At 39.7% G+C, this 22,599-nt stretch overlaps 2 protein-coding genes and 1 long non-coding RNA gene across 3 annotated transcripts; 2 read left to right on the top strand and 1 right to left on the bottom strand.

The window, feature by feature from the left end:
- Window positions 1–34: 34 nt before the first annotated feature.
- LOC144207494 (uncharacterized) lies at window positions 35–9,177 on the bottom strand. Its single transcript, XR_013328690.1, has 3 exons — window positions 9,002–9,177; window positions 1,356–1,489; window positions 35–1,226 (listed from the first exon to the last, which is right to left on the bottom strand). It is a non-coding gene; the product is annotated as an uncharacterized LOC144207494 (long non-coding RNA).
- Window positions 1,784–5,402, top strand: tbx22 (T-box transcription factor 22). The gene is made up of 7 exons (XM_077732986.1): window positions 1,784–1,920; window positions 2,317–2,418; window positions 2,787–2,961; window positions 3,890–4,054; window positions 4,409–4,473; window positions 4,597–4,682; window positions 4,752–5,402. Exons 1-7 carry the CDS (start codon window positions 1,898–1,900, stop codon window positions 5,285–5,287), a joined length of 1,152 nt encoding a protein of 383 aa, XP_077589112.1. The 5' UTR covers window positions 1,784–1,897; the 3' UTR covers window positions 5,288–5,402.
- Window positions 9,178–12,002: 2,825 nt separating the features above from the next.
- On the top strand, window positions 12,003–18,876 carry tent5d (terminal nucleotidyltransferase 5D). Its single transcript, XM_077733536.1, has 3 exons — window positions 12,003–12,284; window positions 14,070–14,383; window positions 14,666–18,876. The coding sequence occupies exons 2-3, from the start codon at window positions 14,078–14,080 to the stop codon at window positions 17,696–17,698; spliced, it is 3,339 nt and encodes a 1,112-aa protein (XP_077589662.1). The 5' UTR covers window positions 12,003–12,284; window positions 14,070–14,077; the 3' UTR covers window positions 17,699–18,876.
- The last annotated feature ends 3,723 nt before the right edge of the window (window positions 18,877–22,599 follow it).

The raw sequence follows: 22,599 nt of genomic DNA on the forward strand, positions 1-22,599 counted from the left end.
ATTTCATGTCACCCCCCCCCCCATATTGCTCCAAAAGGACCCTGCATATGTTTTAGTGGTGTTTCCCCTTATAGACCGCAGTTTTATTAGGATGCACTTTGAAAGCCAATGAGAGAAAATAAACATAAATCTAAGATGCGGTCCCGAAAGAGAGCTATGATGACAGAGAACATGTGATTTCTGTTGGTCATAGTTCTCCATTTCCCGGCTGTTGTCAGAGATTTCCATCAGCAAGCAAACCAACCGTGCCATAAACACAGCGCTCATTTGTTTTCTCCTCAGAGCAATTATATCATGTGATTTAAAACATTTTAAATAGAGCCCGCGCCGACTTGTATTTGTGTAAAGCGGATCTATTTCATGTCCAGCAGTAATGTAATAATCCCAAGCTGTCATTACGGACCAGTTCCCCCCCAGTACACCCAGCTCCATCTGATCTTTGCATTTATGAGAACCAGACTGACGCACCAAAAATCAGCACCAAAGAAAAAGGAAAATCGAGGGGAAAAAAACAAAAACATAAACCTGACTTTTACACGAATGAAACAGGTCACAAGAAAAAACTTCTAGAAAATTAATATAGGAAATGTTGGCTTGAAAAGCAATGTGGAGATACTTCACCTTCCAGATGGTCCGAATAAACAGACTCAAATATTTGTACCTTCTAATTAACGATTAGGGCTCCTAAATGTTCACTCTATTTACGCTTACGTCTTAAAAGAATTGATTGAAAGGAAAACAAAGCTTTTCGGAACATCTAATTGAATAAAACCAATTTAAAAGGATTACATCCACTGTGTAAGTATAACATTTGCATTTTCTGTATCATGTGGAACAGATATCAATGCAAGTAAATCTTACAAAATGATAAAAACGAAAAAATGGAATTCATAATTCCATAAAACATAACAAAAAAATTAAGAAAAAGCAACTAAATTGCCTTGTGAAAGCAAATATCAATATCATGTGAACAGAAGCCTACAGTAATTTTCCACACTATATTTTACATGATAAATTCACATGATGATCATAATGTGATATTTTCCATTAATCTTGGCTATTTATTCAACTTCCAATGAGAAATTAAAGCTGACGTTTGTAAGGAATGCTCTCTCTCTCTCTTTCTCTCTCCATCTCTCTCTCTCTCACTCTCACTCTCTCCCCCTCTCTCTGTGCCGCACAGAGGATCAAGAAGAGAAGAGGAAAAGGAGAACTCTCGAACGAATCTACGAGAGAGAGAGAGAGACGATCATGTAATGCGCGAGAGGGGAGGTGCATCAACAATCAATGACTTTGGATGTTGGGGAACATCTTGGAGAGTACTTGGAATGGAACCGGATTAATTGCTGAGGTACCTCTGCAGCTCCAGAGTGAGCCGGGATCCCAAAAGTCAAAGATCGGAGGCTCCAACCGGGAGGTAGTCCGCTAAAATGCAAGGTCTCAGCTCCAAGGCGCACGCTTTTTCCGTTGAAGCGCTCGTGGGGAAACCCTGCAAGAGGATGAAAGTGGGAGAGGAACTTAATTCATGTTCACGTGGACACGCCGACACCGAAGCCAAACTTTTAGTTGGTGAGAAATGTTAATAATAATGATAAAATAAAGTTAATTGATAACATTTCAAGGGGAAAAATACACAGACACACACTTAAATGAATTTCAAACTTATCACTAAAAGAAGTCCTATCAAAATCATTATTTGGCTGATTTTTTTCTGACACTTTCAGGTTCAGCGGATCCATTTTTGCCTCAAATGAAGAAAGCGGATTTACAGATGACCGAGGTCCAAACTGGGTTATCGAAAAAACCTAATGGTGGAGATTGCATTCCGGAAAGAGAAGTTCGGGTCGAGCTGCAGGGCTCAGAACTTTGGAAAAGATTCTTCGAGATTGGGACCGAGATGATCATCACCAAAGCTGGGAGGTAATTTGCTTTTCACAATTTATCTGTGGATTTACATTTTGGCATACACAGCTCCAAAATCCAACCATTTTTGCTTGTACTCCTTCGCACTTTCACATTTCTGCAATATATTTAAGTAAATATTAAACATGTTTTGCAGATAGCACATTTTCCAGTTACTTTAAACAATATAATTTGAGACTACTTGTATAAATTGGCATTATATCAAGCCTTATTTATTATTCACCAAATGTGTATGGCAATTTCATTTTCTAAATATAATCTGGTCATGTACCAGAATGAGATACTTAGTTTTTACTAAAGATGAACCTTGGATTTGGAAATTAACCTGGAAAACACGTTTAAATCTTCATAATATTTTTCTTCAATATTCATTTAAAATGCATTTTCTAACAGGAGAATGTTTCCAGCCGTTCGCGTCAAAGTCCGAAATCTGGACCCATGCGAGCAGTATTACATCGCAATGGACGTCATGCCCGTTGACTCCAAACGTTACAGGTGCACCTATTAAATCATGCAATATCCATTTTATTCTTCTATTTTTTTAAAATTTGCATAAACTGTGTGTTATGTGCGTGCACAGACAATAAATGAAAAAATACTGGACGCTCACCCCAATGTATTTTTTCATCATATTGGCTTTCCCTGAAGCTATTGTTATTTGTGCACTTCCCTTCTTAGTATTTATGCAGTTGACTACACTTATTTATTGATTATTTATTTGTCTGTTTGTTGTTGTTATTTGTGCACAATATTTAAATCTCATTTTGCATGTATAATGAAAATAAAAGCATTCAATTGGATAGAAGGTTGTCCTGCAAATTTGCTTTTAATTTTCATTTCCCTGATGTAATACACTTCTGTAGGTATGTTTACCACAGCTCCCAGTGGATGGTGGCAGGAAACACAGACCATTCGTGCATCTCACCCAGGCTCTACGTGCACGCAGACTCGCCGTGTGCAGGAGAGACGTGGATGCGTCAAGTGATCAGTTTTGACCGAGTGAAACTCACCAATAACGAGTTGGACGACAAGGGACATGTAAGTCAACAAAAAATGACTCAAAGCACAAAGAGAGCTGTGAAAACATTGTTTTCTATACATGCCGTATTTATTTATTTTCTGGAAGAATTGGCACAAATGCTGTGGTCGACTGCCGTTAGTTTTTATTTTTTTTTAGTAAAGAATACCTTTTGAATTTCGGATTCTAATAAATTGCAGAATTGGACAACAAAAAGACTGCACATCGTGTTTAATTTTTAGTTCTTGTCGGTGATCGAACAGGCCTGAAACAGTTTTTTTCATTTTTATTGACCTTTGATCTTAAATTTCCTTTCAATGTGTTAATCCTTACAAATTGTTATAGATTAAGAGAATATGGGTTCATTAGGATTTCCATTTAAACACAGATTTACATACCAGAATGTCCTAATAATTCACTATGATCAGACAAAAGCAAATTTGGAACATTACAGAAGATTATTTTTATTATTATTATTTATTATTATTATTTGGGGTATCAACAGGAGTAGATAAAAATACAACTCAATAGCTAAAGATTACGGATTTTCAAAAAGGCCTAAATGCAGTATTTGTCAATTTACGACCAAAATGTTGGCAAGCCGCAATACTGTACTCTCAAATGTAATTGGCTTGATTTCTGTACGTACCCCTTACTTTAATATTAAGAGTACTTCTCTAACAGGTATGTGTACAGTTTATTTCATCCAATATTATAAAGCATAAAAAAATTGCCTGCTTTTCATCATTTATCTATTTGCTGCTTTCACTTTACTAATCTGGCATGTACTTTTGCTTTAGCTTGTTAATGACTAAACTTTCAGTTTTAGGAAAGTATGATGAATGTTTTACACCTTTTTTTCGTGCTAAATTTTGAATGTTAATTTGCTAATGTTTTAAATAGTACTAAAACAAAACTACTGTATGATGGCAACCTTTGTTGATCCAGATAATTCTACAGTCCATGCATAAATACAAGCCGCGTGTGCACATCATCCGGCAAGACCCAAGGGTGGATTTGTCCCAGATCCAGTCACTGCCTGCTGAAGGAGTGTTCAGCTTCTCCTTCCCAGAAACCGAGTTCACCACCGTCACAGCCTATCAGAATCAACAGGTAACTAACTAACTGGCTGAAACCCCATGGCTCCATAGCATGTTAATTTTATTTTTTTACACAGCAATTACTACATCCAAAAAGTTGGCTAACTATTTGAAAATGAAAAGAAAAAATCCCAGCTTTTTCTTTTGCCAAATACATTCCAAAAACAGATGTGTAGTAGAATATTTTGCTGATCCAGTAAGAAGTTTGGGCCTGCCTGACCTCACCAAATTTTAATCTCAAAATCTTGAATAGACAGCCACTACCAGGAGTAACTACCAGTTAAAAATACTGTTTTAAAACTGTGCTTTTTGCTAGGCAAGCATACTAATATGTCTGTATTAATAAAACTTCTCATGTCTGGGCAAGATCACGAAACTGAAAATCGACAGGAACCCATTTGCCAAAGGCTTCAGGGATCCAGGACGGAATCGGTATGGCAAACCTTACTTATCATCAATATTTTACAGAAATTTGATACAACTTAAAACACTAAACACCTCACATCATTTTTCATTTCACCTGTTTCTGTTACATTTATATTTTTGTGTGCACAGGGGAGTGTTGGATGGTCTACTGGAGTCATATCCATGGAGATCTCCTCTCAGCTTGGATTTTAAGCCAGTAGCTATGCAGCTTCACGGTATAAATGCAACTTTTCATTATTCTGTTTATTCCAGTTTCATTCAAGTTTTCTGCCATTTGTCAACAGGGCGTATGGGGTCGTCCCCAAGCAACACATCTTCCCCACTGAAGAGTCTCCTACCTCTGACATCATCATCATCATCCCTTCTTTCATTTTCAACGCTCTCTTGCCAGGACACCGCACTTCAAACTCTTGCGCTTCCTTTTTACGGAAAAACTGCGGGGAGCCTTTCATTACCAGGCAGAGCTTTCTCCTCCTTAGGATCGGATAGACTCAGAGGGCTCCCACCCATGTCTCCACTAACGGATCCCCCACTCTTCTCTATCGTCCATGGAAAGAAACCTCCCAATTGTCATGACCCGGGTCTTTCTCGATCGAGTCCTCCATGCTTGATACCCCTCCCCAGCCCTCTCAGCCCGCAAGGATCTACTTTATTGCCTCATTTTTCGGAAAGCGCTGCCCCATATTGTTTTTACCGCTATAGCTTTCCCTTAAATCCTCAACTCTCACCTGTGAGTCAACACAGTAAACTAGCTGAAGACAACATGGAGGCCTTACTGCGACAAGCTTCATGGGGTCTGGCTACCAACCATCGCCTTTGACATTTTACTGGACAATGACAGTAACAAGCCAAAGAAGAGTTTTCTATAGTAGTTAAGGGCTAAGGTGTCACAGATTTATAGGGATTTATTTTTTAAGTCAATTGCTGCCAGCACAAGTATGATTATTATATCCAGAGAGCATGTGTTATGGTAGTTAGTCAATTAAGAACAATATTCAATTAAAAACAATGATTAACGACAATCACAGCCACTGAGTTAATTCAGTGTAATTATTGAACATTTTTCTGTTCAGTTTTTTTTATATATATACTATATATTTTTAATGACATTAAATGCAGCAAAATTCACATCTAATGATGGAAAACAGTTTTTCAAGCAAGCAAGATGTATTACTTTGTATTCAAGACATTTCTAAGCAATGTTTTCATGTTAAAGACTATTTATGCAAATGGTAAAGGCTTTTATGAAATAGCCAAGTTGTTTTTATTGTATTATTGCAAAAGCAGTTTGGGAATGGATGGTAAATTCACATGTTTGATGCTGTCAAAAGCTTCCGAAACAAGATATAAAGAATAGTTTGAGCTGACCAGATTGGTCGCTGACGTGACAATTCCCTGATTGGACTCAAGACTCACACCCCTCCCTCTATGAATCTGGATTGGGGCAAAAGCAGGGGAAATGACCTGTTTCCCGACAAATGCTCGTAGCCAAACAGCAATTACCATGTCATGGCCAAGCATGACAGTGAGCTAATGCGCACAAGACGTGGAAATAACAGGAAGAAGTTAATTGAAGAACTCAAGCAGGGGATTGCCTGTATTTGACTGAGCGGTCAGGTGTGTTGCTATCAAACAGCCGGCCCTTTGTCCCCACACACTCATGTAATCCGGGTGGCTATTTGATACTGTCTGTCATTTCCATGTTTGCCTATGCAGGACAATCACTTTTAAACTCCCAACTCATTTCTGATTTTTCAATTAGACAAATTGCTTTCATACCGGGAGAACTGAATTCTGCACCTGCGTCCAATATGACACAGAAATAATAAAGACACAAATTACAAATGCATACATATCCGTAATTTGGGAGCACCTGCTTAATGGTTAGTGTTTAAGTCCACATTTAGCATATTTTGGGATGTGATATACTCATATTCTGCAAAAGGATAGATAAATATTTATTGTAATGATAAATGATGCTTGCTTATTAAGAAAATACATTTAATAACCTAATTTAATGTCTTCTCCATGCATTCAGTTTTGGAAAAAAAGGGATTTAGTGGAAAAAATACATCGGTTCGATAATTTCTCGATTATTTCTTCGATTTTGTGCATTCATTATCTTGCAATAAATACGTTATTTCAAATGAATTACATTTGATTTCAAAAGAGCATATGTCCCAAAAAAATCAACTTGTTTGACAAATTTGCTTGCAATCATGTCCGTGGGATATTTTAGAAGGCGGTGCCTTAAAACAATAAGGAAACTATGTTGATTCAATTTTGCAATAACACAAGGTAGGAAGTAACTGGACTAGTCTAGTCTGATTGACAAGGAGTGAGAGGAAAGAAATTTGACCCTGGAGTCATTTGCTTCCAATCATGTGAAATGGCATCCTGAAATGAGAGAGGCTAGGTTGGAAGTGTAAATATACTCTGCCTTCATTAGATTAACATACACTTTACTCACACATGCCACATACATGCAATTTATCTCCTAATAATAGCTGGTGGGTAGTTTCTCACTATCACATATGTTTAACTTCAGCCTGCTTTGTGTTTGGCTCTCTCAATCTTATTTACACTGGATGCTATTTTCTCTACAAACCTAATAAAACAGTTCTTTTTTTATTGGGTCAGATTATTGAATGTGACTGACCTCAGCTGTAAAGTTAAGAGTGAAAACAGCTGTGGATGAAATTGAATTACACTAAGTGAGTAATGTGAAAAGCAAGGGCAGTTTAACAGTTATTAAGTGCTCTTTCTTGAGACCAATCAAAAGAACAAACGCCTCCAGGATCCTGAAATTTATGACATAGCACTATCTTTAGTGGTACTATTAGATAGTGTAACTAGATCCCATTCATGATGGATACGGACATCTTTATCAGTGAATGTGCTTAGCATATGCTCAACATAGTAATAGCAGAGGTCGCTTTCGGCATGCAGTGTGTCCAAATGCTTCTAACAGAATGTCAGCAAGTTTGCCTTGTGTGTGTTTGGGCATTGGCATGCGCTCCCTGACGGCCGCTGTGTTATAGGAGCAGAGGTTAAATGATTTTAGGACAAACAGTTTAAACACGTGGTCCATGCACCTGGTTGGCATATGTGTGTGTTGTGTGATGGTCAACATGAAAACTATGTCTATGAGGGAAAAATAAGAAATGGCCAAGATATGAAGATGGAAATCAATAAAGGTTTGTTCCATAAGGACAAACATTTATTTGGAAATTCCGCTTGTGTGCAGATAGATCAGTGTAATAGATAAAATAACCAGTAATTGTTGGAGAGGTTTAGAGGAAACCTGAAATATGAATTATTTTGGGTCCTCACCATTAACCTTCAAATTAATGGTATCGTAATTTGCGGCCTGCAGATTGCATGTTTACCATTCAAAAAAAATAAAAAGTAGATGTTGAAGTTGTCCAAAAAGTACAGGGACAAGCCTAAATAATTAAGAGAGGTAGAAAGTTTACAAAGATGAGCGCAAAATTGCTATTAAAGTCTTCAAAGTATCAACAGAAATGATTAGTATTTAAAGTCAATCTACTACCGTCAATGTAGGTCAAAATGTTAATTTAAATCTAACAAACATTCACCTACAATTGCTCATTCCAATCACAACTCTATTGACATCATCCATAACAATTACAGAATATTTTTCCAACACAGAATACAGAAAAAGTGAGAGTCATATTCTCCAGCACGAGTTTCATTCAATCCCACAGCCATAAATCATGTCTTTTTGGGAGACCAGTCGAAACATATTCCTTTAGCCTATCATGGGTAAATCATTGCTCATTTTTTTTGCTTCCTTTCTATGACAGGTTATCACCCCATGAACAAATACACTGAAAAGAGCTGAGAACGATCGAAGAGAATGGATCTTTCCAGGTGACATATCGAATGGCGGGTTTGAGCATAGGGTGAAATGTCGGTTCTTGCCAGGAAAGTGTGATTTAATGCTAGGTAGGATACCTCTTTTTTCCCCCTGCCCTCACTCTTTCAAGTTAGCCTAAAGTTGACCTGCCTGCTACCCCAGATGGTGCTGTCTGTCTGCTTGCCCAGTCTACAGGATGTGCCCATCACACTCCCATATCTATGGACCCACTAATTGATTTCAGGGGGATGGCCTTCTGGCTCTGTGTTACACAAAATCTCTCTCTCTCTCTCTTTCTTTCTCGCTTCTGTTCCACACTAAGATGGACAACCTGCCAACAGCGAGCGCCCTCACCTCACACAAGCACACACACCAACTAACACACCGCCGACGCTGCGCGCTGTCAATGCTAATTCAATTTGAGACGCAGGAGTGTGACTAACAGCAGACCTGCTGAGTGTTTTACCATATGCATCACACACATACACATACACACACACACAGAAACACACAGACCCACCAGTACACTCGTTGACTGGTATGAGATAGTCAACATGTCAATTCAGTGACACTTGAGTTATCAAAGTAGGGATGCATTATTGGCAAAAAGTAAAAGACACAATATAAATATTTTTTATGAAAAGAACTTCTTACCTTGGAGGATTCTTTCAAGCATACCAATCTTGGCTAAACTTGACGTAAGTCCTTAAAAAATGAATTTGCTACACCGAAATGAGTCACTTGTTTAATTTAGCTTCAGGCCACTGTTCCCTGCTTATAATAATACAATGTAAATTAAGAAAATGTGCAGCAACGTAACCAGATCTAAAACGAAGAGTAAAAAGTTCAAGTGGGCTGTTTCTTGGCAAGAGATATATCCCAGCAGGGTAAAGGGTTAGGTGACGGTTAAATAGGGGGTAAAAAAAAGGGTTAAGAATAGGGGAACGGGTGGCAGGATCAGGAATGTGTTAATGTCAGTTTGTGTGTGACAGTGTCTGAGATTGTGAGCAGAAACATGTATTGAGTCTTGAATGACATATTGGCTAGAAAACAATGATGGAGGTGGCCAGTGTATTTTAGTACAAGACAGTAAAAGTAATTAAAAGCAGGCTGGACACATCTGACAGGAAACTGTGGTTAAGGGGTGAACAGAAACAGGGGAAGCCTTGAGTTGAAACGATTAGACACACACTTATAAGGAGTGGCGATAGCAACCTATTTGTCACATATGCCCGTCGATACCTTAAATCCAACCAATCAGTTCAGTTTCCTGTGTTTGACCTGACCTTTCACATATAGTTGGGTATTTCAAATTGGAGGCTGGATGGACATAAGGTGACAAGGAGTGGAGGAAATAAAAGTTTGTCTTACCCTGGTGGATGATTGTATAAAGTTGATACATTTCTCTATGAAATTATGATGAAAATATTATGTTTTTTTTTGTTTTCTTTAACTGGGGATGAATTTGAGGTAAACTAACTCTATGGAAAACAAATGATTGACAGCCGCTGGATCACATGGGTCTGAAGAAAATAGGAGTAACCCTTGAGGAGTAAAAGATGCATGTGTGAATGCAAATTCCCTCCCCATTCATGTCACGCATCAAAGTGCCTAACCTGCAAAATGGATTTGTTTCAGTTTGGGGCCACTGATGATGATTGTGGATGCAGTTAAGTGCGAGCTGATGATAATTAGGAAGGACACAAAAAAGGGTCAGAGGTGGCCCAGTGTCACTCTAGAGGACTCCCATCAGCCACGGGGTTGCGGCTATGTTCATGTATAGATATTTGTGCCTGCTTTGATAGCACCTGTAATGGCTCCCATCTGAGTCTCAACCAAGATGGAGTCAACTACGTATGTGTGTAATAAGGCAATTGCATGCGAGCGGCAGAAGGCCGCTTCCTCTACAGGTGACACCTTTGACCTCTCATCTGTTCCCTGTTGGCAGAGTGGAGGAGGAGGGGGGGGGGGGGGGGGGCGTAGGATGGAAGAAAGAAGATGCACGTCAATCTGCATTCTTTAACAAAACACCCAAGGAATGACAAGTGGGAGAAAATGTTGTTTTGTAAAGGCTATTAATAATGGTTGGATGAATACTAATATTAAAGAATTGTGAAAATGGAAAGTATGGGTTTTTGCGGGGCCTGATCGAAATTATATCTACATAAACAAACTAATAAGCACCCGAAGAGGCTGTCTCAATGCCCAATTTCCCTCAAGAAATTGCAGGACAAGAACGAATGAATAGCTGGACAATTTCTTCAAAGTCATTGGTTGAAGATATTGGAAATACCATTGTCATGTTGTTATTCGTCCACTTGGTGTCACTTTTTACCTCTGTTTGCAATTTTAACCATGCTTAACTCCCCAAACTTTTTTTCCAGGAAAAAAAAACATTGGCTTTGGGTGAAAAGGGTTAGGTTAGGGTTTGGTTAGGGTTTGGTTAGGGTTTGGTTAGGGTTTGGTTAGGGTTAGGGTTTGGTTAGGGTTAGGGTTTGGTTAGGGTTAGGGTTTTGTTAGGGTTAAGGTTTGGTTAGGGTTTGGTTAGGGTTTGGTTAGGGTTAGGGTTAGGTTGCTAAACTCTGTATTACACTCTAAATGTAAAGTGTTGCTTAATTAGGCAAGCATCAACAAAAAATATGATTATTATTATTTTCACCCAAAGTCAATGTTTTTTTTTTCCATATACATATAGATACAAATACATACATACTCATCATACATGTTGTTGTTCAATTGTTCAATGCCTCCTGGGTTCCTTTTGTCGTCATCAATTCGGTCACGATTTTGCATCGCGTGACCGCGCCTTCTACGTCACGACTGTTCTCCAAGTAGACAAGTGCGCGTGTCCGAGGCAAGCAAGTTCAGTCCATGCTAAAAATAGTTTGTTCACGGTATTGCAAGGTTGTGGGCCATGTCTAGTGACGTAATTTATGCTCTCTTCTCCTGTGAAGGAGTAATTTGACATTTTCCACAAAGGTCTGACATGTTTTCCCTTGTGTGTTTTGTCACTTGTTTGTGACGCACCCAGTATGAAACATTTTTCCCCACTGTTCACTGCCACTTTGTGATTGTTATTTGATTTACACACACACAAACAGAGAGTGAATTGAACACCTTTGGCTAAAATAAAGGAAAGAGGATGCTGTGTAGAAAGAATTTGTATTGAGAAAGGTTTGTGTGCCTACGTGCGACCGCATGGGTGGGATTACGAGCTGGGTCAAGGAAGGGAGCAGCTCGGATGACTCATAGCTGTATGCCCAGCGTGGACACAGGATATCAATGTGTACGTGGGTGACAGGGAAAATATTTTCAAGTGTTTCCTAAATCATTAATTCTATTCCAGGCATTTGCCCTTTAAGTGGTGAAATTTACAGCCACATGCAACCACGAAGTCAAATCAAATCTGTCCTAATTGTTGTGCTTCGACTCTTGCGGTTTTTTTTTACCTAACATCTAGTTCAATCAAAATAAGATTGAATTTAAACCTTTTTGCTGTGGTTGTGACCTACGCTGTGTTTACTGTGTGTGACTTCAGCGAGCGTATGCAGGCGCGCGTGAAACAACACACACACGCACACGCACACGCGCACGCAACGCTCCCCAGCCATAAATGAATGACGGCAGGTCGCCATGGAAACTGCGTTACGCTCCGGGCACCCGTGGAAGAAAACAAGAGAGGACTGAGTGGAGTCTTCATTTCAGCACCAAGCACCTTGTGGACAGCGCCCGGGTGAAGTGGAACCTCCTGACATATCTGCTGTGGAATAGAATCACATGCAGACGAACAAGTAGCATCAGAGGCGTGTGTCACCGGTGAGAATCCAGACTTCCAACAAGAAGACACCCTTAGACCATCTAAACGTGCATCACAGTGGTCCCTGAGGTTTGATCACAGCAGCGAGAACAGGAGCAAGTTGCTCTGCCTCAGCAACAGGTAAGATTGGTCAGCATGATGCAGGTAATTCCTTCACTTCTGCTACCTTCAATAATGATGAGCATGAAGTTACCTTTAACCCAAGAGGAAAACAAATACAGTTCTTTGGCATGTCAGTTTCAATTTCACATGGTCAAATTGAACCAATCCGACTAGTGACAAAGGAAATTTACCAGAAGTTAACATCAGTTTCTTTCAGGAATCACGCAGTGAAGAAGTTTGTTTTTAACAAAAAATAAAAATAAACTATGTATTAAAAGAAATGAGTTCCATCCAGAATTTAGTAGAGAATACTGTAATTGTCCCACCATATATTACAGTTGTTTTCCTTATGCTTATCATTGAAGGCTAAGTGAAGAAGACAGTGTTTCTGGTTCTTTGATTTTTCAATTGAATTCCGTGAGTACCAAAGCCAAGCATTATGTGTGAGCTGAGCTGATACGCCTATATGAGTCACTCGGGCTGCAAGTTTGCACAAGAGTGTAACAGTGTATGGGGAGTCAATAAGGGTAGCTGAAACGCACTCTTGCAATGACTCTTTACATTCTAAAGTCATGGTTTGATTGTTTTTCATGGCTAATTTTAACATCAAGATATGCATTCATCAAGCCCGTGTGGGTTTTCACATTAAACTTCTATTTTGGTAAACATCCTATACCCAATCCAAGCCTCAATTGCATTTTTGTTGCTTTCCAGCTGTAATAGAATCAAATATTAAAGACAATTGTTGAGTCACTGAAACTACAGTGTGGGCTGTAACATTCACAAAGACTCTATTGAAGATGGTTTGTTGTTGTTTCTGACTAATAACTGCCTGAGAACTACCTCTTATTGTTCATTAGTACCCCACTGTTTGTCTTCAAGTATTGGCAAATCATAGCAATCAGTTGTATTCAGCTTTAGAAGTGACTGACATGAGCTAGATAAAACCAACAGTAGATCATTATAGGCTTCAATGAATCACATTTTCCTAGTCAAACTCCCTGGAAGACTTGACACGTGCGTGAGCACAAGCTGCAACTCAAGACGCAGTCATTGACTTAGAAAGTGTTTCTTCTGTTAATGAAAAAATATGGGCAATTTTCCAAGAGTGCCTATTATACAACTGCCTATAAAAGCAAGTGAAAATGATTCATTAGATTCTCCTTTTTTTCTCCAAAAGTGTATCAAAAAATGATCTGATTGGCTCATGTGGATGAAAGAATTATTTTTAGCAAATGATGCACTTGTGCTGTGTGCAAAGCAAAACAAACCAGATGTGCGTCCTTAATTCGTGATGTTGGTGTGATTAATGAAATCTGCTGGCGATGACTCATTCAGATTAACTCTTGCATTGCTTGCGGAAACAATCAAATGATAAATATCTCAGCTGTTCAAACCGATATTAGTTTTTTTTACTCATTACAACGTATACATACTATGTGTGGATATCAAATAACTATGGATTAGAACTTTATTAATATCATGTTTCAGGCTCAAATATATATATATATATATATTAGATACCAGCACAGCATATACAGATTGAATTATCCTATTTCTTAATTTGCTGTGGTCAGGTTACAGAAAAAGAAATGACATTTACATCAGGCAATGTTTCATGAATGACTCCATGGTTGTCAACACAGGAGTAACATAAGCTCTCAGCCAAGCTGTGACTAGCAGGAATCTGACTGGCAAGAATAGTTTCTCACTCTATGTGTTTCTGGGTGATTGAGTGAGTTAAACAATTGGTAGTTTATACATTAATGAACTCTTATTTTGTTATTTTTTCTCTCATTTAAGGCAGCAGCATGTCTGAAATCAAATCCAGTCAGCGGTTTCACAGCCTGAAGCCTGAACAAGTGGCAGTTCTCCATCAAGTTCTGTCAGATATTGTTCCCATTCATGGTCGTGGGAACTTTCCAACTCTGGAGCTTCGTCCTCGAGATATCATCATTGCTGTACGGGCTAGTCTTCAGAAGCAGGGTATTGTAGTACGAGATGTACGTTTAAATGGCTCCACGGCCAGCCATGTTCTGGTCCAAGATAACAGACTGAGCTACAAAGACCTGGATATTATTTTCGGAGTGGAACTGCCCAGTCAAGAAGAGTTTCAGGTATATTACAAAAAAATAAATTGTCAGTGAAATATTGCTTATTTTTTGGAATGAGTGCAGTAGCTTTAGTTAAGGTCACATTTTTACAACAATATTGATTCTTATGCTTTTCATTTTGACTCTGAAAGGCTTTCAATCCAAACTAATTCAATTAGAATTTATTTCACAAACAAGCCAAATTGGTTTCAACATTTATAAGTCAATTACACCTGAATCCAAAGTTTAATATTACAAGCAATATTGCAGTCATTCTTTATCAATTTGTTTCCCTTTTTCCCACAGGTGATCAAAGAGTCAGTACTTGGTTGCTTGCTAGACTGCCTGCCAGCAGGGGTCAACAGAGAGAGAATCAGCAGTGCAACAATGAAAGAAGCCTACGTCCAAAAGATGGTCAAAGTTTTTAATGAACAGGACCGTTGGAGTCTCATCTCATTGTCAAACAACAGCGGCAAAAACCTGGAGCTTAAATTTGTAAGCATGCTGCGAAGGCAGTTTGAATTCAGTGTTGATTCCTTCCAAATCATTTTGGATCGCCTTCTTGAATCTTACCTGCAGGAGATGCAACAAAATCGTAATAATATAACAGTAGCCAACACTACAAGAACCGAAAAATCCAAAATGGAAACCCCTATAGAGAAAGGAGCTAACAAAAACAAGCTGTCAAAACTAAACGATGGGATGGACGGAACAGAAAATGCAATTAAATCGGCAAAACTTACCACAAAAGAAGAAGATAACAAAGAGAAAACACCCATAGAAGTGAAAGAGCAGATGGAAAACCTTAACCTACCCAAATCATCTGAGCAGGCTTCTTCAAACACAATCGCAACAGAGACACAAACCACTGACACCAACAATACTCTGTACAAGTCTTCAGACTCAACTAAATCCTCACAACACTCCAAATTAGTCCATTTAAATCCAACTAACCCTGCCGACAAACAAGAAGTCCCCACAGAGAAAATAGAATGCCCAACCATCCAAACCCAACTAACCCAGTCCATAAAACTGATAGAAAAGAAAGAAACATCTATGGAAGAGATGAATACCAATCAGAATTTGATTGAAAGTATAAAAGATGAAACACAATCTTTGTGTAAGCAAAATGTTGAAACATCCCAAGTAAGTGGAGCCAGTACTTTGACAGATAAAAAGAAAATTGATTTACTGACCGATCCGGAGAATGAAAAGGACATAGAAGAAAGTGAAATATCACAAAAATGTCACACTCAGGCCAAAAATTGTGTCCCATCCATTTCTCTCACAATGCTTACATGCAACAAATCCCTTGAAATAGCCAACACAGTCCAAATTGAGAGTTCACCCGATGAAACCGACAATATTGCAGATACTCAGGAAACACCACCAGGCCTTGTTTCTGACAAAAACACCCCCTCTTCTTCTTCTTCTTCTTCTTCTTCTTCTTCTTCTTCTTCTTCGAAGGTCTCAGAGAGACTTTCTCATATGGTGGTACTGAAGCACTCATCTCCTAAACCTCCGCGGAGGATGTGTCGAAAGGTCGCCACTTTTCCTTTCCCTACCCAGGCCTTTGAGAGTGAGGCCATTGCAGACTCCAGTTTAGATCCAAATTCTTCCTCCAGCCCCGAACCGGATCTTCCTGGAGATCTAAAATTAGAGCTTGCTGTAAATGCAGATTCCGACCCCACAACAATCGCACTTAAGACGACAACAACCTCAAGGCCTGAAAGCAAATCAACCAGTGACCATTTATCAATTGGGGATTTCCCCTCCACTCCTGATCCACCTCCTCAATCTATCACTATTCTACCTCTGGACTCGGAATCTTCTGAGTTAATCACTGAGTGCTCTTGCGGGGTTGACTTTCAGAGCAAGGAGGAGCAAACCCAATTGGCTGAGAAGAGTCAGTCATCTCATGAAAATTCTGCTTCACCACTGAAACAAACTGAATCTGGCAATGACCTGGACTCAACCATTGATAAATCCAATTTTAATGCCCAACAGCATACCTCCAAATCTGAATCCGTTGAATCATTGGATGAGCCAAATATCATCAATGAAAAAACCACTTCCCAACACTCCCCCAACTTCCCACGTCGTTCCCCTCCGGTACTCAGTTTCTCCCCTACTTGCTTCACTCCATCACCCCCAATCCTTAGCCCTCCACCATGCGTGACACCTCCCTCTCACTGCCTTTCGTCTTTAACGCTGCAAACTACCAGCTCTGCCACCAGTTACAGCTCACCACCCTTAAGCTTCAGTCCCACCTCCTCCTGCATCAGCTCACCTCCATACCTCACCCCTCCAATGCTTAGTCTAAGCCCTCCTCCTTCTCCGTGCCTCAGCCCACCCCTCCTCTGCTTCTCCCCACAAGTAAAAACAGACGATCCTCAGATATGCTCCGACGTTGGGCCTATAATCGACAATGCAGTCAATGAGGAACAGTTTGAAGAGCCTTCTATCCTGCACGGTGTCCCCGTCACACAACTTGAAGAAGGCACAGAGCAGTCTTACGTTTCTTTGTTAACTCAGGTAGCAGAGCCTGTCTCTTTTCCAATCACAGTCGCAAATGCAACATCACATGCATTGCCATACTCTCAGTGTGGAAACACAAGTGAACCGACCACTTTAAACACTGATGTGGCATCCAGTTCTGTGTCTGAGAACAATGTAACCCTTGAAACCGCTCCACAGGTAACCGAGCAGAGCGCCAATCCACAGGCTGTTGACCGTGTCCCGGCTGTGGAGGTCCTAGCCGAGAGCATGTACGGCGACTTTGATGCCGCCATGGACCACTTGCGCTACCGCTTAATCGCCACAAGGAACCCCGAAGAAATCCGAGGTGGCGGTTTGTTGAAATACAGCAACCTGCTGGTCAGGGACTATCGACCAGCCAGTGAGACTCAAATCAAGTCACTTGAGCGATACATGTGCTCACGCTTTTTCATTGATTTCCCTGATGTGCAGGAGCAGCAAAGAAAGATCTTATCCTACTTGAAGAATCACTTCATTGGTGAAGAGAGAAGCAAATATCAGTATCTAATGACGCTACGCCGTGTGGTTGATGACAGCACTGTATGTCTGATGGGCCATGAGAGGCGGCAGACTCTCAACATGATCACAGTACTAGCCCTGAAAGTTCTTGGGGAGCAAAACATCATCCCCAACACGGACCATGTCACATGTTTCTATCAGCCTGCGCCATACCTCGCCGAGCACAACACTCCCTATCTAACAGAACCCAGCTACTGCAGCTACTATATACCCCAGGGGGGATCAACTCTCCTTTACCAACCATACCCCTTACACTTACACACACAAACAGGATTAGTTTAACAAGAAATCAAAAATATATAAGTAGCGGCAACAAGAGGGAAACATGTTTTCCATAAGTTGAGAGATGGCAAAGGGAAATATGTAGGCTTTGGCCTATTACATATACTTTTTTGCTGAATGAGGAGTACTTTACCTCCATCTGTACTCTTCACTTTAAACAAAAAAATTGTTTCCGAGTCAAAAAAACATCATGTATTTGTTCCTGAAAATGCCGTGGAACCATGCGTCACATACCTTTGGCATCTCCGGGACCAAAGATGGGTAGCTGACCTTCATGGACATGCAAATGTACTTCCAGGCTCTTGGATTTTTGTGTTGTTGCTGTGTTGTTCTAACTGGGTTTGTTTAGCGCGTGGACCTTGCCTGTGATTAATATAGTGCATGGACTACATGGGACTGTTCTCTCACTGCCAAATACTGTGTGACATTGTTCCCTCAACAATTTAATGTCAATGTACAACTATGTTTTCCATTTACTGAAAAAGTACATTTTCAGGACTTAAAAAAAAAGTGGATTTACCAATTTGTTAAGTGTTATATTTTAATTCAATGCATGTACACAACTGAACACACACACATAGTATTCCAAAATTGACATGAAATCAGACAATGCATGAGTGGATCAGTATACTATTCAAAGGCTCTTCATAAAATAAAAGAAATATTTATATTTTTGCAAGACTTTCCAAGATTATATTAAACAAAAATCCAACTGTTTTTTCACAATGCCTTTTCAAGAAACTGTACTATGTATTCGTTACAGTAACAGTAAGTTGTTTGTGAACAAAATCCATCATTCACAACAGTGAACTATGTGTCCTTTATGTATTCATGTGACATATTGGACAATTTACTTTATCCTACACATGTGGTCAGGTTATACAGTAACCATCTTTGGGTCATTTCTAAGCACGGCTACAGTAAAAGCAACTGCCTTTAAAGTCTTTTGAATTAAATAAAAAAGCAGCACCTGTGTTTTTCATGAAACAATTCCTCAAACATTTGAATCTACAGAGCAACTATGACCAAAGATGGTTGGAAAAAAGGAATTCAAGTGCCTAACTGAAAGATATACGAGTCTTTATCTTACTGCACTGGGGTTGGTAATGGGGTGGGTCTGGATTTGGGGTGTAGGTTTCATGTTTAAATTGTGACCCCTGTCACTGCTGCCTGTTTTGATGTCTTCTTTCATGTATTTATGTGTTGTACTTTCTTCATGTGCAATTTGATAAATAAAGAGGAACTTAAATACCATCTCACTTTGTTTTCACTCTTTCACCTAAAATAAATAAGGCTTTTTTTATAATTAAAACCATGATTTGAAGCTGCAGTGATTGAATTAAATGTAACAATCTCATCACAATAGTGCCATAAAGTGGCAAAACAGTGAAGCCAAGTCCGTCATCACAAATAACGCGTCCTTCTCAGGTGTTGAAGGGTGTTGTTGTACATCCCTACAAGGAAGCTTGTTGAAAAAAGTGTAAATGTTAGGAAGAGGCCATTATTCCTGATTAGGGGGTGCAATTTTACAAGGAAACTCCCTCCCACCTGATTCTCTCTCTTCGCTAATTATATCGTGGGCACGTGAAGGGAATGCCTTCAGGGGAATGCGTATGCCAGCACAGTTTTCTACATTCACATGCCATCCATCTTCTCCCATTGTAGGGCTTGCTCTAGCTTGTATTACTCCCTAGGAGAGGGAAGCGCGTGTGTGTGATCTTCGAGGCACTGTATCAGCATCTCACAGACCTCAGAGCCACTCTTGTCCACTTGGGGTTTCCATAGAGACAGGTACAGACAGCCTTTTGGGAACGTAAGCGGATGACGTAGGACAGGGAAGACCCATACTGCAAATGGTGGTGATGTTGAGAGAAACAAAAGACTAGGGGATGGGTAAAATAAAAAGCTCAAGATAGTGAATGTGTGGGGAAAAAATGGAGTTGAGAAGGTGACAATAAGACAATGCGAGGTGGTAAGGGAGAGATAAAGCAAGAGGTGGGAGGATGAGGGGAGTTGATGGGAAAAGTGTGGGAGGCTGTCAGGCCTTTAAGTCACAAGGGAGTCACCGTGAAGTGGCTGCAGTGACGGCAGCAATGATGTCAAAGCACTACACACATACACAGATACACATATGGGTGTGTATATGGACCGTCACACAACTGTATGCACATCAATTTTCTCTAATAGGCAGCCCACTCGTGAACCATCCACAGACATTTACAGAGATCACAAAGACACCTCATCTACACGTCGACATCATTCACCCAGGTTTGACTACTCAGACGTTGAAATCTCTTTAAATCTCGGAATTAAATGTGCCACATAAAGGACACATATTTCACTGTTGTGAAAAAAACTGTTGGATTTTTGTTTAGTATAATCTTGGAAAGTCTTGCAAAAATATACAAGTTTGGCAGTGTAAATGATTATCTTAATTGATTGGGAAATGCCAGAGTATTTGTTTCTTTTGGTTTACCCTTTATGGTGTCATGTTAGCGTAATGTTTTTTAAATGTCATTCTAAAATGAACTTACTCATGACATTCAAATCTATCAGCTCACTGAGATGTAATGGTTAAGGTCTCTGATCGACTTTCCTTTAAAAAAACACACAAAAACAGAATATTTAGTATTCATTGTTCACATTTTTCGTCATTTACCTAAAAGATAGCCCGTACCACTTATGCCCTTTAACTTTTTCCACACCCCAGTACACCATTGTGTGCCTCCCACACATCAGCCTTCCTCACTGCTATGACTCAGTACTCATTCAGCATTGATAGAAAAGAAAAAAGTATTATCTTTCGAGGACATAGCACCTTGCAATGGACCAGCATGTGTCTTCAGGTCATTTACCAATTACTGTAATATTGTATAGCCGACTCAGGGACCTAATGGTTAGTACGTCTGCCTCACAGATCTCAGATCAAGAGTTCAATCCTCAATGGGTTCTGACCTTCTTGTGGGAGGGTTGGCATGTTCACCCTAGGTCTGCGTGGATGTTCTCCAAGTGCTCCACTTGCCTCCCACGTTAAAAACATGCATGATTGGCCGGTTAAACACTCTAAATTGCAGCTAAGTATGTGTGATTAGTTGTCTGTCTCATACAATATATCAATACTTAGGTTTGGAGGAGAGTTTATTCCTCTTTTGGTATATGCAGACCTTATAAAGGAAACATGCTTAAGTGGAGCAATAGAAAATTCTCTTGTGGGTCTGAATAATGAAATCACAAGAGTGGTGATGTCAGAAGTGTATAAACAAGAAATGAAAAACACAATACAACAGGTGGAGGTATTATGCCAATGGCACTTTACAGAGTTTTCCCCTGGCGATGTCTATATTCAGTACTTATAATGAGTTACACAATGGTAAGTTGTCAGGTTAACCAATTAGACATGTGTATACTTTGTTGTTGCATCTTAAAATGCAATGCTTGATGAACATCAATATGCTTTCAGAGTACAGAGTGACATGATAATCCAATTTTTGAACTAATTATTAGCTGTGACAATATGGCGCCTCTAAGAAGAAACTAGCTTTACAACACATACTATCTACCGTGAATAGAAGTCTAATCTAACTGGTTGGTGTATGTATCACAGTTTATGTTACATTGATGTTGGGTCTCTTTGGGATGATGTTCCAATAGTGTATGACGTGGAGCCCGGCTGCTGTTTGGATTGAAGAGTCATTTAGCATGAGACTAGATAACCAGGGGAGTTTCAGTATGTATTTTTGTGTGTGTAAATGTGTGTTTGAGTGCGTGTATGAGTGTATATATGTGTATGTGTGTGTGTATGTGTGTGTGTGTGTGTGTGTGTGTGTGTGTGTGTACGTGTGTGTTTATGCCTACACTGATTGACGTCACAGTCGCCCACTCATTTCCATCTTGCCTGCATGAACAGAGAATAGGTTCCCATCGCTATCCAGCATTCTCTATGAATATTTTTTTTGCATTTTTCCCCCCACCCTTAATACTCACCTCTTGTTTCATTCTATCTTTGTACCATCCTATATATTCACTGAGTCGTTTACATCCAGTGGAGCAAAGCCAGTTTTTTTCTGTCATACAAACAACAGTTAAGCATAAACATTTTAGGACACCCAGACGTCTTTTTTGGGGGGGGGATTTGACTCCTTCACCTGACGACTTTCCGTGTGAATCTGTCCCTGCCACATTGTGACGTTATTTCCACGTTGGATGTTGATTCACACTCACTTTTCAGTATCCCTAGTGACGACAGGACATCATTTAAATCACTTCCCCATGAAAGGTCATCCTCATGCTTTACGCAAAAGAAGGTGTGTGCAAACTCACTCATCCACCTTCACCCTCCCCTCCCCTTCTCTTGTGTGCAAAGCAATGACCATAATTAAGTGCACAGTGGGTGCGGGGTGGACAAAGAGGCTGGAAATGCGTGGGATGACAGAGTCATCACGCACATGTTTAAAAAGAGAATACTAAGGCTATTTTAGACTGCATACAAAGAGTTGGATATGAAATTGGGGTGTGTATATGGGTTTGTCATATTAAGTAAATAGCCCATGTGAATACACTGAAATTAGAAGAAAAAAAACTGCCATTGATGAACCTGACGCAAATGGCACAGGACAGTGTGTGTGTGTGTGTGTGTGTGTGTGTGTGTGTGTGTGTGTGTGTGTGTTTTCTATCAAAGTCATTAACAGATCAGAAGGCTTTTCAAAAGAGAGAATGGGAATGGATTGATCAATTCATCGTCTGCATTATGAAATATTCCAAGGAGAGTGCAGAAGGCATTCAGATACTAAAGAAAAGGAGATTAGTGTTGTGCCTCTGATCAATATATACCGTTTATGATATGGATGCAATGGAAAATGAGTTGCATGAATTGGTTAACAGAAATGTAGTACAAAGAAATA

The sequence above is a fragment of the Stigmatopora nigra genome, chromosome 14 (assembly GCF_051989575.1).
Source record: "Stigmatopora nigra isolate UIUO_SnigA chromosome 14, RoL_Snig_1.1, whole genome shotgun sequence".
In the NCBI taxonomy this organism is placed as follows: Eukaryota; Metazoa; Chordata; class Actinopteri; order Syngnathiformes; family Syngnathidae; genus Stigmatopora; species Stigmatopora nigra.